The 17770-nt window shown below is 39.8% G+C and overlaps 1 protein-coding gene across 1 annotated transcript in view; it reads right to left on the reverse strand.

Annotated features, from left to right (window-relative positions):
• LDAH (lipid droplet associated hydrolase) overlaps positions 1-17540 on the reverse strand; it is a 77977-nt gene extending 60437 nt beyond the window's left edge. Inside the window, exons 1-3 of the mRNA XM_090280948.1 lie at positions 17461-17540; positions 10091-10246; positions 3885-4028 (exon numbers count right to left, since the gene is read on the reverse strand). Of these exons, the coding sequence (XP_090137074.1) occupies positions 3885-4028; positions 10091-10244 (298 nt within the window). The 5' untranslated portion in view covers positions 10245-10246; positions 17461-17540. The remainder of the gene's footprint in view (positions 1-3884; positions 4029-10090; positions 10247-17460) is intronic.
• Positions 17541-17770: the final 230 nt, after the last annotated feature.

Consider the following 17770-nt stretch of genomic DNA (forward strand, 5'->3'; position numbering starts at 1 on the left):
TTCACTTTACAGCTCACTTACTGATTCTGGAGTGCATTTCAAAAGCACACCTAATCTGTTCCTAAGTAGTTCATAGAGAAATCAAGTAATATCAGTACTTCACATTTACTTTTCACAGAGCTGTTCAAATTGGTGGATCCAGTTACTAAAATTTTGTCAATTTGGGATAGAAACATTATGCATCCCTTACAGCTTCAGGACATAGGGTAAATCTGATAACCATTATTTCTTCCATTTCATGTGAACTAAATTGGCTAGTCTGACGGAAAACAGTGACTAATTGGCCAATGGTACTATTGAAAGCATAGACATAAAGAGAATATACTCTCCTTGTCTTCAAGGAGTGCACAGTCTAATAAGAGATGCAGAAAAAAATAAAAACACCATTATAATACACTGAAGTATGAAAATCTTAACCATTTCCTTGAGAAAAGAACAGGGTTTTGGGGATCATAAAAAGTACTGTGCTTTTCTCCATGTTACCCAAGATAAATCCATGCAATGACTATAAATGTGTAACTTTGATACAGAGAGATCCCTGGAGGAGCAGGGAGCGGAGGAAGGAGGAGGCTGCCCGAGGCACCGGTAAGCAGTCTAGGATGGGGCTGGCTGAGAAGGTGAAGGCTTCTGGAGCGCATGGACTTGGGGGCCAGGAGATGGAAAGTAAAAGGAGGGCTGAGACTGGCTCCCCGGCTCTCTTCTTCCTCGAGGACAAGGACGCCTGAATGACAGTGCGGCCGCTGCCTGCCCTCCCTTCTTCCCCGCCTCTTCCCTGAGACTATCAATTGGCTTGATTTTAACTTCTTTCCTTGCTCTGCCCTTTGCTTTTCTGACTCTTCCCACCTGCTTTAGAGACCTCCTCGTTTATTTCTCGTGATTGTGAGTCCTGAGACTTGACTGTCTGATTGTCCCTGCCTTGGGCTCATTCCATTTTACCTCCTCCTTCTTCTGCCAGTCACAGTCCTGGCAGGAGAGAAGATCTAGTGGGTTTTCTCTCTCTTTCAGTTTTGGGTCCTGGGATGGAGGTGGGTTTGTGTTTCTTTGGATAAACATGACCCAAATTCGTCATTAGTTGAAATACTGTGTTACTTTTTCAGATACTGTTTTATCAGCTGAAATGAAAGCACTATGATTTCCAGCTTTTATGTTATACTTTTGAACAAATGACTTAAAATAGTTGATAATGAATCTGCCATCAAGGAAGCTCACTCTACAGTAAATCAAAGCCAGAGAGAGTTATACTTCTAATTCCTCAAATTTTCTTTTCACACTTTTTTTTGAATCACCCCTTCTGACATTGGTGAACATCTGTTCTCTCAATTATACTCAATTTATGACTGATAATGTGGTGCAACGAGAATATTACTTCCAACTGTTCATAATTTTAACATGTGCTAATATGAAGCAAAACATACTTCTAACATTTGATGTGTGGTTATAGCTTATGTCCTTTCTCTCAATGATGATATATTTTTCACACCATATTTTTTGCATGTCAGAAAACCTGTACTGGAGAATAAGAATCTTGGATGATGAATAACATATCTGTCCCGCCTATCCAAAGCAATCTACTGGAGCATGCATTTCCAAGCATAACCTCCAATATGTAAAACAGATGAAAGGAGAACTGTTCTGGGCGAAGGGGGAAGCTAGGGAAGCCCAGACCCCTCATGCCCTTCCCAGAGCTTTTCGGCTACTCAGGACGCAGATGGAAAGTCAATTACCCAGAAGGCAGCATTTCTGTTTCCTTGTAGACCTCTGCAGCCCTCCCCGCAATAACCTAGTAGGTTATCAATAAATCTTTGGTGATGATGAATTGCCCTTTCACCTGACCCTCTGGAAACCACAGCCTCCTCTGGCCCTGTGCTGGCCCTTTGGGCTAATGCCTCTAGATGGCACCCTTCTCATTAGGTAGCAAAGCACCCAGGCTCTAATTAGTAAGTTATTAACTCAATAGTACACAAGCAGCCTAGCAATGAGCATACTTGAGATCAAGTTATAAATAACAAGATGTCAATTTAAACCAAGAAGTAGACATTTCCCAGAAGTCCAGGCACACAACAGGCACTTTCCACTGGTTTTCCTCACCAGTGTTTACTGGTGGAGATCCAGGGCACTGGTTCTGAAAATGTGGTTCCAGGAAAACTTGTTAGAAATGCAAATTCTCAGGTCCTACCCTCACATCACCAGAATCAGCGCCTCAGGGGGCAGTGCCCAGTTATGAGTGTTTTAATAAATCACCTCCAAGGGATGCTGCCCCATGCCCAGCTCAGAGAACCCCTGATCTAGGGTTACCCTTCAAGAGTCCATTTTCAGCTTTCAGAGTTGCTACTCACATTCTGCTCAAATGTTTGCTTTATTTATGGTTGTTGAAATAGATGCTTTTAATCAAGGCGATAAATGAATATTCAGTTTCATATCACTACTGCTCTTAAAATTGTTCATTGGTAGGTAATCAATATTTACTTACTTTTCAAATATACCCTACTCTTTAAGCAAAGTATAAAAGTCTCTTAAGGAAGTTGCATTCATACAGGAACACACACACACACACACACACACACACACACAGAGAAAAGGATACCAGGGAAGAGGTACTCTGAGGTACTTATGCAAGCATTTGTGATGAGCTGCATTGTTTCATCTGCCCTCCATCTACCCTGTCCCTCTTACGAATCACAGCAGAAAAAGGGTCACAGACTAGGTTATAACCTGCGACCATGGAAGGTCTAATCTAAGAATTAGCTCGCAGAGTTCCTAACCCTGGAAACCTGGTCTCATTAGCACTCTGCCCTGGCCAACTGAGATGACCTACCGGCAGCCCTGGAGCGCTCACTGAACTAAGTATTAAAGCTGGCTTCTTGTCGGGGTTCTGCCACACTCACTAGCAGAAGAGCACACAGCCCTGTGGGGCCTGATTTTCCTTCCTAGAAAAATAAGGGTTCAAGATGGGATTTGAGGTAGCCACTTTTAGGTCTAAGTTCTATAATTCTTTTTTCTTTAAAACTTTTTTTTTCAATAGTGGAAACTTTCCAACATACAAAAAAGCACAAAGACTAGCATAACAACCCCCTGCGTACCCACTGTCCACTTACTACAATTCTTTTTTCTTTTGTTTTCTAGCTACATGGAAGTATGACTGACAAATAAAAACTGCATATATGTAGGTTGAACGTGTGATTGTTTTTAAAGGTGTACAATGTAACGACTTGATAAACATATACATTGGGAAATGATGACCACAACTAAGTTGATAAATGCATCCATCACCTCACACAGAGTAGTGTGAGTGGCTGACATTAAGCTTGTGACTAAGGAGGCACCCATTTCTGAAGACATTCTTCTTGAATAAACATACAGCCAGCTGTGTGCGCAGCTACTAGCAAATGACAAGATAAAGAACGTGGCCACCCCCGCCCATGAAGGTCCCTGCTCTACAAAGTCTTTTGAAACCGACATGTGCTCTCGCCTTCGTTTATGCCTTCAGTACCTGCAAGATCAGCAGGCCTGTCCGTCACTTAATCACTCTCTAAAAGCGAGAGTGAGAGCTTCTTTAGAGGAAGAACCATGGCTAATTCTTCTTCACCATTCCTTTTAGCACAACCCCGGAAATGCAGTGCCTGATCAATAAATACAGTTGATTACTAGTTGGTAAACAGGGAAGTCCTAGACAGTTTAATCTGCCCAAAATTTTACAGAAAATTACCTGCAGAAGAATGAAAATGACTCTAAAAATCCTAAAATTACCAAAATGTGGTGTCATGGGCTCAGTGCCGCAAGCAGAGGTTTCCGCCTGAGGAGGTAACTTTTAACCTTGGCGGGCTTTCTAGACACATGAGCGCTCACTCCATATAAAGGAAAGCAGATGTTTTATAAAGACGTACCATCCCGGGTTTTAAGAACCTTCTTGTCGTTGGGGGCCAGAACTTGCCCAGCATGACTGACAATCCAGACTGGAAAGCGTCTGTTGATTGAAGAGTATAAAGCCTTCACAAACGGCATATAAAAGGCAGAGAAACCTGGGTTACCTAAGAAAAGAAGCACAGACCTTAGATTACCAAAGCAATAAACTCATTTAAGATGATACACAGACAGGAAAAAAGATTTATTTCTCCTTAACAAATCTAGTAACATTTACACATACACCTCAATTTCAATATCCTTTATATCTTAAATCTGGGAATGATCACTTAGAAACTCTTTGCTCCTCCTTTGTTCTCCAACTATTTCAAATAAATTCTTCCTCCTTGTTCCTCAACTTAATAAATGGAGCCACCAATCATAAACCAAATACTAAAATCCTAACACCAGGAATCATTCTTGGTTTCTCCTTATTTTTCACATCTAGTTCACCAATAAGTCCTGTCAACTATGCACCCAAAATGCATTTCAACTTTGTCCGCTTCTCTCCGTTCTTACTATCACTTCCCACTGGCTTTCCTGAGCAGCCTTCGAAGGAGGTCTTCATCTTGGCCCTTTGAAATATCTTCAAGCCTCAAATCAAACTGGAGCAGTACCCTACTTAACCACCTCCCAGTGGCTTCCCACGGTCATCCAGGTGGTCTAAAGTCACTCGTAAGTCCCTTCAAGACTGGACCATGCACAGTTGCCAAGCTTCATGAAAACAAACGAGTGCAAGAATCATTCACAAAGAGAACTTTAAGGAGGCTACTAAGTGTTTTCTTCTCATTTATCACAAGTATTTATACTGTAAACAGTTGTATAGTTCGATTGTTTGGGGAAAAGATCACCAAGGATTACAAATGGAATTTTCTTGTGTATATACAGAAGGTATTTTTGACATGGGTTTGCTATAGAGAAAGAATGGGTAAATAATCTTTTTATTTAGTTGTATTATTTTTTTAATCCTCACCTGAGGATATGTTCATTGATTTGTGAGAGAGAAACATCTATGTGAGAGAGAAACATTGATCAGTTGCCTTGCATGAACGCAGACTGGGGATCGAACCCAACAACCTAGGTACATTCCCTGACCAGGGATTGAACCTGCACCCTTCTGGTACATGGGATGATGCTCCAAACAAATGAGCCACCTGGCCAGGGCTATAAATAATCTTTTTAAAAGAGTGAATCTGATATATCTTTAGGGGGAAAAGACAGTGAAATGGGGTTTTCATCTCAGGATCATCATTTGTATGTCTTCATAGATACTATTTCATTTCCATCAATATCTATTTCTTCAATCAATTTATCTGTTCTTCATCCTATTAGGTTTTCTCCTCTTTGCACTTATAGGACGTGGTTTTGCTGTACCAACTTCTTCTTCATTGTCCGTATCTTTTAGTTTCTTAGATACATAATGTAGCAAAGTGGATTAGGGCACAGATTCTGGAGCCAAAGTGCCTGGGTTGCATCCTGGCTTTGCCACTTAATGTTTTGACCTTTGTCAGGTTGCTTAACCTCCCTGGGCTTTGGTTCCCTTGTCCATAAAATGAGGATAATGATCATACTACCTCATGTGAGAACTAGGCAAATTAATGTATGTGAGGTACCTAAACACTGCTCAACATATAAGCACTGTATAACTGTTAGCTATTCATGCTTGTTATCACTGTCCAGCCATGACAGTGATATGTGGTTGCCTTATCAGCCATATTGTTATTCTGCTTCTGTTGCATTCTGACCTAATGACCCTAGTTCCAAATACTGTTTGGGGATGGCGCTGGTGTCATCTGTGTTAAATAGGGTGAAAACTTCCTCAGATGCAATAATATGCTCTTTGCTCAGCTGCATGGCCACAGTGCAGCTACAGGAGAAAGAAGGGAGCAGGGTGTCTTGGGATGGGGGATGGGGGCTGTTCAATCGATGATGGATGTGGACGACATTGTGTCGCATTTTACATTTAATCTTTAGTAAATGTGAAATATTTTTGCGTGTAAATTACAAAGTAGCAATCCAGCTTCTTTTCAAGCAATCAGCCATGTGTCCCAAGCCCATCTATTATGTAACCCATTCTTTCTGCGTTGATTTGAAATGTCCTTTGATGCAATACTGAATTCTTACATTAGCTTGCTAATTCTGATTCCAAATAATTCCACTTATTTTTTTTTTTCTGCTTTTCTCCTCTGCCAGCAACACACTGTCTTAATTACTACACTGTGTTTTTAACTGGTAGGGCAAATCCCTTCTCTTTATTTTTTTTCCTAAATAGTCTAGGCTGGTCTCATAACCTTTGGAATTATTTTCACCAGTTTCAATTTTTAAAAATCTCTTTGGAATTCAGATTGAAATCTCATCTTATTTTATATTAATTTAGAAAGACTTGGTATTTTTTTACATTATTGAGTATAACCTCAGACCGTGTTATACCTCATATTTAAATGTTTTATGTTTCTCAGAAAAGTATTATAGTTTTCTTCATATGGCTGGAAAATAATAACAGTCAACATTTTTAAGTGCTGTATCTTATTACATACCGGGCAGTATGTAAGTGTTTTACATACATTAACTCTTTGTTTTCACACGAGTTAGTACTATTATTAGTTCCATTTTATGGATGAAGAAAGATACTGAAGTATAGAGAAGTTAAGTAACTTGCCCAAGGTCATGCAGATAATATGTGCTCAATAAACATTTGATTACTGAAAGAATACCTAAAAGAAAATATTAATACTGAATTTTAAAAAGAACATAAATCACCTGGTCCAGAATCTTCTGCATACCCTGTTTTAGTTAATTTTTATAATATATAAAGCAGCTGGTATTGTCATTAGGTATAATAAATGGATCGCTGCTTGCGCAATACTGGGCACATAGTAGGTGCTGAATAAATGGTAGCTATTATTACTATAATTATTGTATTTAAAAATGTTTTATTGGATACCTTTGACATGTAATATGCTGTAAGTTTAATGCATACAACATGTTAAAAGTGGTCTAACATTAAGGGGAACCCAAAGATAACAACTACGTACTTTAGATGCAATGGTTACAATGACAGGATATATGAAACCAATGAGTACTAGATAATGGATCTGCTATAAAACATTTTTTTCTCCTTATATCTGGATAAAAAAGAAAGAAAATTTTACCCTTTGCGACAGTATGGAAGGATCTGGAGAACACTGCGCTAAGTGAAATAAGCCAGACAGAGAAAGACAAATACCATATGATTTCATTCACATGTGGTGTCTAATAAACAAACTGAACTAACAAGGGAAATGGGGACAGACTCATGGATGGAGAGCAGGCTGACAGCTAAGGGTGCGGGGGAGGTTACAGGGTAGAAGGACTGAGCAAAAAAGGAAAAAGGACTCACGGACATGAACAACAGTGTGGTGATTGCTATGGGTAGGGAGGTACAAGGGGACTATATAGTAAAGGGAAAAATATAGTAAAGATTAAATTTCTTAAAAAGTCTGAGTTCTTTCCCTTAATAACTGTAAGATCTTAAGCAAACCCTTTAAACTTTCTGATTCACTACTTTATTATCATCAAGCAAATGATAATGCCAACTACTCCATGCTGATTTATTCTAGTCAGTACTATAGCTTCTTTTGCATCTTCTTTTAGTTAGCAATTATTTATTGACCACTTCCTATGTGGACGTCACTGTGTTATGCATAAGCTAGAGAAGGGCCTCTTTGTAATTTATATTCTAGTGGTAGAATAAATGCACATAACTAAATAAGATAATTCAAGAATGTAATAACTTCCATGAATAACATCTGCTACTTAATTACAGTGCTGCTCAAAATCTATCCGCTCAGGTTTTTTTTTTGGTTGATAATTCCTTTCATCAACTGCATATCTGCTATTCTCAACACTGACCATGTTCCCCAAAGCCCCAATCCACCCTCTGCCATCCTTAATATCAGCAGATCACCTCAACTCTTAACGGAGAAAACAGAGGACAGGAGGCAGGAACTACTTCGAAGACTCCCTTCACCCTTTTGCACATCAGTAAACAACGTCACCTCCGTCATTCTAGTCTCGGGAGGAGATCCCTTCTCCAGTCCAGGTTAATGTTTCTCAATCCTATATTTGGCCACGGTCTCCAAATCTCTGCTCCATCAAATAGCACTTGTCATGTCTATAATTTCAAACTTTCCCTCACTATTGGCAGAGCCCATGTATTTTTTTTTTTCCAGTACATACTAACAGACTGCTCTCCAAAAAGACTATTACATCGTGGCAGAAGACTGGAAGTTTATCTCCAGAAGAGGTTAAACTGAGGAGAGATTTGGGATCATGGGACCCAGATTCTTAGCCCAGCGGAGAACAGAAGCACCAGACTGCGAAGACATTCGATTAAATGTTACTAAACACCACACCCAGACTCTCAACCTCCTTCCCTGTTCAGCACAGACATCGGCATACAGGCTTCCTCCACTCCTCAAACAGGATCCTGGAAGATTTCTTCCTGCGAAAATGGAACAATCCAAGAAACAGCTACAGATACTGAAAGCTGGAAACTCTCCAATGAAACGCTGAGCCCCGGCCCGATCACCCCAGGCTGAGGATTACCTGGGGTGAGCAACCATCCTGTTTTCCCCAGGACTGTTGTGGTTTTAGTACCAAAAGTCACACGCCTGGAAAACCCCTCGGACCAGGGTGGGCAGGTCACCTGGCACACCTGCTACAAGCCTCATCTGTAACCACAGAGCTCCTTTTCATTATTTTGTGTCTTGTTCTTAAAAATGAAAGGGTAGTCAAGGATTACCAAACCTCTGAAGAAGAACACTAATGTAAACAAGCAGAAAAAATTCCAACAAATGAAAGAAGCCCCCCCAAAATGAGAATGCACCCACAGAATAGGAGACTAGAGAAAGAGAACAGACCTCTTAGAATTAAAATACGTGAGTTTCTGGTTTAAAGGGTCCACTAAAACCCAATACAATGTATGAAAAACGTTTGTATCAAGGTCTTTCCATGAAAAATTTCAGAATCTTAGAACAAAGAAAAGATGTAAAAAGTTTTTGGAGGTGGGGGAGTTTCACATACAAAAGCTCAAAAATCAGAAAGATATCAAGACTTCTCAAAAGCAGCTCTGAAGCCTGGAAAACAATAAAAATGCCCTCCGAATGTTAAGGAAACATCACCAACCTAGAAGTTAAGACATTTTCTGACATGCTAGACCTTTAAAAGGTTACTTCCCACGCGCGTCTTCTCAGGAAGCTACTGGAAGATGTGCTCCACCCAAAATGAGGGAATAAATCAAGACGGAAAGTGTGGGATCCAGGACAGGGAATCCGACCCAGAGAGAAGTGGAAGACGTCCCCAGCGGCCTGTGCTGCGGCCTGGGAGCGCCACCGTCCGGTCGGGGCCAGGGAACAGAGTCCTGGGAGGGAGAGCGCCAAGGAAAACCCAAACCAGGAGAGCATGTGTTTTTCACTTCCGGAGAATAATTTTAGGATAAATTAATGATTAAAACACAGACAACTAAGCAAATGAAAGAGACAATCATTAAGCCAGAGAAAACAAAAATGTACAAGAATGTCATCATAATAGCCTACAGACTTAGCTATATAATATGATTGATACAAAATAATATAATACAGCATAATAGAATATGCTATAATACATATTTACAATTTCACTTTTAATCCTAAGGCTGATATATATATATTCAATTTACTTACAATTCAGAAAGTGCTTTGAATACCCACAATCAAGCATCTACCTCTGATATTCTATTGACAATGATCCAGCAAGTCACAAATGACCCAGCTGCCGAATCCCAGAAGAAGTAAATATTCTTAGAATCATCTTGAAATGAGACAAAAAAGTTTAGAAAACTTCAAAAAAATATTTGACAAAGTTCTAATTATTCTAAAAATAGAAAAATTTTAAAAAAGATTACAAAATTATATATGTCATACTTACAACTGATACACATGCAGACACACACACACACACACTACACACACACATATATATTAAACATAATATATAAAATGCACGGAAGAAAGAAAAGCCCAACCACCCCACTACTAAGGGTGGTTGTTATCAATAGTTTGAGTGATTTAATTTGCTTCCATAAGGCTTTTCCTATTTACCAAATTCTCTTTGAAATCAGAAATAGTTATACGTATCTAAATAATCTCCTCATGCAGACTTCTACACTTACCAGTAACAATGAAGATAAGCAGCTTAGGCCTCTCGGCACTTGGATCATTAAAGAGGTCAGTCCAGGGCCCACATTTTAGAACCTGGGTTTCAACTCCACAACATAAAATGAATTCCTCACGCACAGGAATTTCTTCTTTGGTTTCTGAGTCCATTTCTAAATAAGGGGAGACAAACAGTATCAAGAGTCACTAAAATGTAAAACCTCGAGGCAAAGACAATATTCAAGAATGAAAACGGCAAATTTCCACATAGTTAGAAGGAAGGCCACAAGGAGGAATGGGAGACAGAGACCCGCTCAGCTGTCATGGATCGTGGGATTGCAGAGCAACAGCAACAACGGAAATAAGCCACAGACTGGGAGGAAAGACGGAGACAAGTCCTCGGTGAAATCAGACTGCAGAGGGGTGGGGATCCACACAGGAGTGAAATCAGATGGTATCTGTCTTTCTCTGACTGGCTTATTTCACGTTGCATAACGTTCTCCAGGTCCATCCATGCTGTTGCAAAGGGTAAGAGGTCCTTTTATTATTATTTTTTATGGCCGCATAGTATTCCTTTGTGTAAATGCACCACAGCTTTTTTATCCGCTCATCTACTGATGGACTTGGGCTGTTTCCAAATCTTGGCTGTTGTATTAAATAAAGAGAGCTGCTATGAACACAGGGGTGCACATATTCTTTCAAGACAGTGTTGTGGGTTTCTTCACATAAATTCCCAGAAGTAGAACTGCTGGGTCAGAAGACAGGCCCATTTTAAAAAAATTAGCCAGGCCCCTTGCAGTCTGGCCAGAGGCTGATGCCCACCTCCGGGGCCCATCAGCCTTTCCCTGGCTCCCACCGAGGGCCTCCATGTCTGTGGTCTCTTCCCAAATGGCCATCCTGTCCTGGGAGCCCACCCGGAATGAGACTCTGAACATGCTGAAGTGGGGCTGGCTGGACGGCCTGTGGGGGTCCCAGTCCCACGGGCCCGCTGACTCGGGGCATTGACCTGCAGCTTGGCCGGACCTGGGGCCTGCTCCTTCTTCTTTTGGCTTTGCAATCCATTCTGCTTCTTGAAAATAATATTCTTCTAGCTCAATCCCTGAAGCTCCACTTTTGAGGAACTGGGATTTACCAGCAACAAAATAATGAAAACCAACATTCATCCAGAGCTAATGTTTTGCCAAGAACTATGCTAAACGTTTTGGACATATTTAATCCTCACTACAATTTTATGTTGTTGGTACTTCTATTATCCTCACTTTTCAGATGGAAGACCTGAGACTGAAGAGTCCACGCCACTTGTGCTAGGTGATTCTGACTCATATTGTTAGTTTTTCACATCCAATACTAACCATAAAATCTCTACTTTAACGTTCTTTTCCTCCTCTGAAACCTAAGACCTTCTGGGAAGCCCCTACCACCCTGCTTAGTACACAGGCAGGTACCTCCCAATGTGGAGGCTGTTAGGGCCCCCAGGGGCAACTCCAACGAATCGAGGCTGGAATACAGTGCATAAACGTTTATTCCCCATCCGTAAGCTGGACAGTTCTGGAAGGCCGCATCGAACGTCTAGCCTTTCAAGTGTCCCAGAGCAATCAAGCCACAGTTGCTTCAGCAATAACCTTGATCATACACCCCAAAGAAGGCAGAAAAAAGGAAGTGAGGAAAACAGCACCACCAAGAAATGATAGACCATTTATGAAACACTTATGGATCATGTTATTCTTAACGACAAAATATTGAATGACCTCCCTATACACTTGGGGAAAAGGCAGGCAGTCCACCTTCACCCCTTCTAGTCAGCATTATACTAGAAGTTCTAGGTATTGAAATGAGGCAGTCACAAGTAATAAAAATCATACAGATGAAGTAGGAAGAAATATAACTGCTTCCATCTGTAGGTAAATGTTCATGCAGAAAATTCTAAGAAATCTACAGAACATATACTATAACTAATTTAGTAAGACTGTGGGGTAAAAAGTTAATACAAACAATTTTATATTTATATAATAGCAGCAAACAATGGGAAGATTAAAAGAGAAAAGTACATTTATAATATACCAAAACCCATACATATTTAGGAATAAATTTATCAAAAGATATATAATACTTCTTCACTAAAAAGTATAGAATATTGATGAGAGAAATAAAAAAGACACGAATAAGTGGAGTGAGATACACCATGTTTATGGACTGGAAGAATCAATTATCATTAAGGGGATGATCATCTAAAAATTGATCTATAGATTCAATGCAACAGCAAGGGAAAAAAAGTCTGGAAGGACTTCTTATATGACTAAAGAAGCTGATCATATGTGGAGATGAAAATTAGCCAGAATAGTGAAAGTAATTTTTAAAAACAAAAAATTCGGCAGATCAGCACTACATGACTTCAAGATTTACCACAAACCAAAGTAACCATGACAGTATGGTACTGGTGAAATGGCAAACATACAGATCAAAGAAAGAGAAAAGACAGTGCAAAAACAGACCTACATATGTATTGGATATATACATATACACACACACACATACATATATATGCCAATTTATTTTGGACCAATGTTAAATGCAATTCAAAAGTTTTCAGCATATATTACTTGAAAAATTTCATACTATAAGAAAATAATGACCAATAACCCTTACTTCATACCATATAAAAAAATCAATCCCAATCTATCACAGGTATGAATGCAGAAGATAAAACTATAACATTTTTTTACACCTAAGTATGTGAGGGAGTATCTGTAACTTTAGATCAGGCAAAAGGTTTTTAGGTAGGACAGAGACTCACAAAAATAACAAACAAAAATGACATTGAAAAGATTTGCTCTTCAAACAAACAGAACATCTAGGACACTGAAAAGGTGAACATGTTACATCAGAAAATACATATTCATAACAAAAGGCTGTATATAGAATATATAAAGAATTCTTAGAACTAAATAAAAAAAGGCAGCCTAATTTTTTAAATGGGAGAAAGCTCTGAATAGGTACTTGAAAAGGGAGATATACAAGTTACTAATAGACAGCTGAGAAGATGCTTAACACCATGAGTCACCAGGGAAATACAAATAAAAATAACAAAAAAATACCATTATAAAATCAGTAGAATTGCTAAAGTTAAAAAACAATGCCAAGAGACACAAGTGAGGGACCCAAGACAGTGGCGGAGTGGGTGGATGTTACACTCACCTCCTCCCAGGACCAAAATGGAATTACAACTAATAAACAGAACAATCAACCTGAATAACCAATGAAGATTGACTGAACAGAAATCTCACAACCATGGATTTACAGAAGAAGCTACATCAAGACTGGTAGGAAGGACAGAGACATCAAAAGGGCTGGCCCTGCTCCTATGGGTGGTGGCTGAGATTCTGGAAAAATTATCTCAGCTCAATTCTGGTAGAGATACCAATGGTGTATTTCAGACAACTAGAAAAAATATTCCAAAAATTTATATGGAACCACAAAGATACTGAATAGCCACAGAGATCCTGCTATTCTAGTTGCCAATTTGAGTTCATTAGTGTGAAAGCAAGGGCATCGTTGTGGAGAACACAATTTTGTGTAACGGCCTGTCACAGTCACAGCAAGGTCTGACGCCAACATTGAATCACATGAATCAGGACGAAACATTCAACAGATCAGTAGCCAGGATTCAAACACAGCAGAACCAGTGGTTCACGAAACAGCAAAATCTGCATTCAGTTAATGCATTTATTTCAACAAACCATTTATGCTGCTGTGTTGCAGGAACTATGTGAAAACAGGTGCACGGAAAGAGAGGAAAGACGTTGTAGCTGTCCCTATGAGGCTTCATGCAGACAAATACTCCATGTTCAATGACAAGTGCACTGAGGGAGTATTCTGAAGGAAACACACAGGGTTCTACAGAGGGTACTGCTGCCCTTACTCTGGTCAGGAACCCCAAGAAGACTTTCCAGAGGATAGAAAACAGCATTTAGGTTAGTATCTATAGCATCATTGTGTATTACACCGGTGAGGAGAAAAAGGCATTTCAGGCAGAGCTTCTGCATATGAGGTGGCCCTGATGACAGGTCTCAGGGGAGGGGCTGGAGGGGGCACTGGAAGAGATTAGCCAAAGAGCATATGTGCATATGGGCACAGACAACAATGTGGTGAAGGCCAGTGGGGAAGGGAGGGGCTGGACGGAGGGGCGCAAGCGGGTAGGGGGTAGTGGGGGACATCTGTAGTAGTGCCAACAAATAAAAAATAAAAATAATAAAAGAAAAGAAAATCAAATGATTAAAAAAAGTTAGCCTTGTAGCAAACATCAACATGCTGATGACCTCTGCATATTGAATGTTTATTATATAAGAGAGGTGAGTCTGGGAGTTGTTTTAAATTAGAGGGTTTTTGGTTGTTTAAAATGTATATACGTTAAAATTAAGTTTAATCCTCCTTTAACAGGTCTACCTTGTTTCTAAACAACCTTCTATTGAGAACAATTTGAAAAGCCAGAGAAAATATTGAAAATAATCTGTTAAAAAAAAAAATCAGTAACCAATAGAATTGTACCAGAATATGTAATAACAAGTTGATAAAAAAAAGAAATAGCAAATGTAATTAATTCGTGGACACAGGCACCAGTGTGGTGGTTGCCAAAGGGAAGGGGGTGAGGAGGGGTTCAGGGGGGGAGGGGCCCTAATATATGGTGATAGAAGATGGTTTGACTGTAGGAGGTGGGCACACAGTGCAGTATACAGACCCAGTATCATAGACGTGTATACTTGAAACTTACATGACCTTATGAACCAATGTCACCCCAATAAACTTAATTAAATAAAATTTTAAAGAATATATAATTAATATACAATTAGAAGAAAGCAGAAAAGTAACACTGACAGGAATAAAAAACAAAGAGTAAAATAGTACATTTACACCCAACTATATTGGTATTAATTTAAACATGAATAGACTAGTTATGCTAATTATATATAAAGGTAAAGATGGTCAGATTAGGTAAAAATAAAACAACTATATGCTACTTATAAAAAAGAAATACACATTAAGAATTAGGACACACAAGGAAATAAAGTGAAAGGATATAAAATAATATACTAATCAAAGAAAGGATGGCGTAGCCATACTGAAATCAGATTTAAAAAGTAAACTTTTAAGTAAGAAGTACATGAAAAGGTAAGCAGAGGCATTGCATAATAACAAAAAGTCACTCATCAGGAGACCATGACAATTCTAAATGAGCATGCACCTAATATTTTAGCCTCCAAAGACACAAATTAAAAATTGACAAGCAAAAGGAGACATAAATAAAACTATAATCTATAGTGGATGATTTAATACTTCTTGGTATCTGACAGGATGAACAAAGAAAGAAATATCAATAAAAATAGAGAAAATTTGAAGAACAAATCAAAATCATCTTGTTTCAAAAAACAACCCTACCAACCACAGAGCCTGACTTCTCTGTGGCCATACAGAGCACCGTTTGGTCTTCCAGTCGCCTGCCTCAAAAGCTCTTTGACAGCTCTTGCTGTATTTCAGGGAAACACTCATACACAAGAAAAAAACAGCCGCCAGCCAAAGACTGAAAAGGAACATTTAGAAAGGCGCATGAACTAAGATATATAAAGTCAGGTAAGCCAGAAGAGAATGTTTCAAGAAAGTTAGGGGTTGCTAATGAAAAAATTTTAACATATAAATGTCAAAGAGCAAGAGAACTGAGGCAATAATAAGAACTCACATTTTAGAGGACTTTCTGTAATGCAGGCAGTGTGCGAAACACACTGTAAACAGTGTATCATTTAACCCTGGCAAGAACCCTATGGCATGGGTACTGTTATCTCTATTCCAACAAAACATGTGAGGAGAAACTGGATTGAAAGGCACTGCCTAGTGTCACACAATTACTAAGTTGGAATGTGGTAGGGCCAACATTTGAACCCAGGTGTCTGAATGAGCTCAAGGTCTTAGTTTTAAAAAACTTCATTTAGATGGATAAATGAGAAAGAATATGCTAGAGTTTTGAATGGTTATTTTTAATCTTTTGTGTGCATCATATCCTGTTTCTCCTCACCTCCACACATATCATTTCTAAACCCATGTTATTAAGTCAGTATAAAGTCTTCCATATTTTTCTATAATTACACATACACACAAGCACTTATATACATCTTAATAAATATGAATTGTCAGTGTTTAAGAAATAGGAGCATATTATACACACTTCTATGCATTTGTTTTGATACTCAATAATACATGAAAATCCTGCCAAGTCAAATATTATAACTCTAAGTCACTATTTTTAATGGTTGTATAATGTGGATACACCATAATTCATACGGCCATCTCCCTGTTTGTTGACAGGTACTCAGTTCCTAGCGTACTCTTAAATCCCCATGTTCTTACATATATCCATATAAATCACCTTGTTTGTTTCTAATGGCCATATTCCCAGGTGTGGAATTACTGGGATGAATTTTAGTAGGCATTGCCAGATCGCATTCCATAAACAATGTAAGAACCACAGTTTCTCTAACAATCTAGCAAGCGAGGTATCTTTCCCTACAGTCCTATCATCAATAAGTAGTAGCAGTATTTTAAATCCTTGCAGTGTTAAGGTATAAACTCTCATTCTTTAATTTGCATTTCTTGGACTACCAGTGTATTTGAACACCTTTTAATATTTGCAGGCCTTCTGGACTTTCTTTTCTGTGAATTATCTATTCACATCCTCTGTCTGGGTTCCCAGTGGGTTATTCATATATTTCTTATTGGTTTGCAAGAGAACTTTGTATATTGCTTATAATAACCATATTCTGGACTCCTATACTTTATTTACTTATTTTTATTTAATTTATTGAGGTGACACTGTTTAATAAAATTATACAGGTTTCAAGTGTACAATTCTGTAATACACCACTTGTATATTGTATTGTATGGCCAACACCCAAAGTCAAGTTTCTTTCCATCACCATGATCCCCCTTTGCCCTCTCCTACCTCCCCGACCCCTCTTCCTTCTGGTCCTCACCATACTCTTGTTTGTGTCTGAGTTTTGCTTCTGTTTTTTCTTAATCCCTTCCCTCTCTCAGCTGTCAGTCGGTTCTCTCTGAGTCTGTTCCTATTCTGTTTCTTCGTTTATTCTGTTAATTAGATTCGCATATCCGTGAAATCATCTGGTCTTTGTCTTTCCCTAGAGGAGCGATCGCCAGGCCAGTAGCCAAAGGGCGTCTTGGCCAAGGTGGCTCCGAACTCCCGGGCGGTGGCGGACTGTTATTCTGTCACTTACGCCTCTGCGGCCGTCTGCCCGCGACGGAGCGGGCTCCGCAGGGAGCCCGAGAAAGGAAGGGCTCCCGCTCCCGCACGCCCGCCCGGCCGTCATGCCCTTGGCGAACTCACCCCGAGAGCGGCCCGCAGAACCTCACCTGTTCGGCTATAGAAGGCAGCGGGCTCTACCGCGACGGTCCTGGCAAGGCGTCACCGGGTCCGGAAGTGCGGGCGCTCTGACGTCACAGCGCTGCGACGCGCGCCCCCACCCGGGGACGCGCGGCTCGCGGGGCGCTGGGAGGTCCTTAGCCCCGGGTTGGGGCGTCTGGTTCTCACGCAGCGAGATCCGTGGGAGGGTGTGGCGTTGTTGCAACTTTCTGTTCCCTTTCGTTTGAATGTCATCCCCTTCTTATTTCAGCCGTCCACGATATGCTTCCGGCTT

The sequence above is a fragment of the Furipterus horrens genome, unplaced genomic scaffold, assembly GCF_987537825.1.
Source record: "Furipterus horrens unplaced genomic scaffold, mFurHor1.1.pri manual_scaffold_6, whole genome shotgun sequence".
In the NCBI taxonomy this organism is placed as follows: Eukaryota; Metazoa; Chordata; class Mammalia; order Chiroptera; family Furipteridae; genus Furipterus; species Furipterus horrens.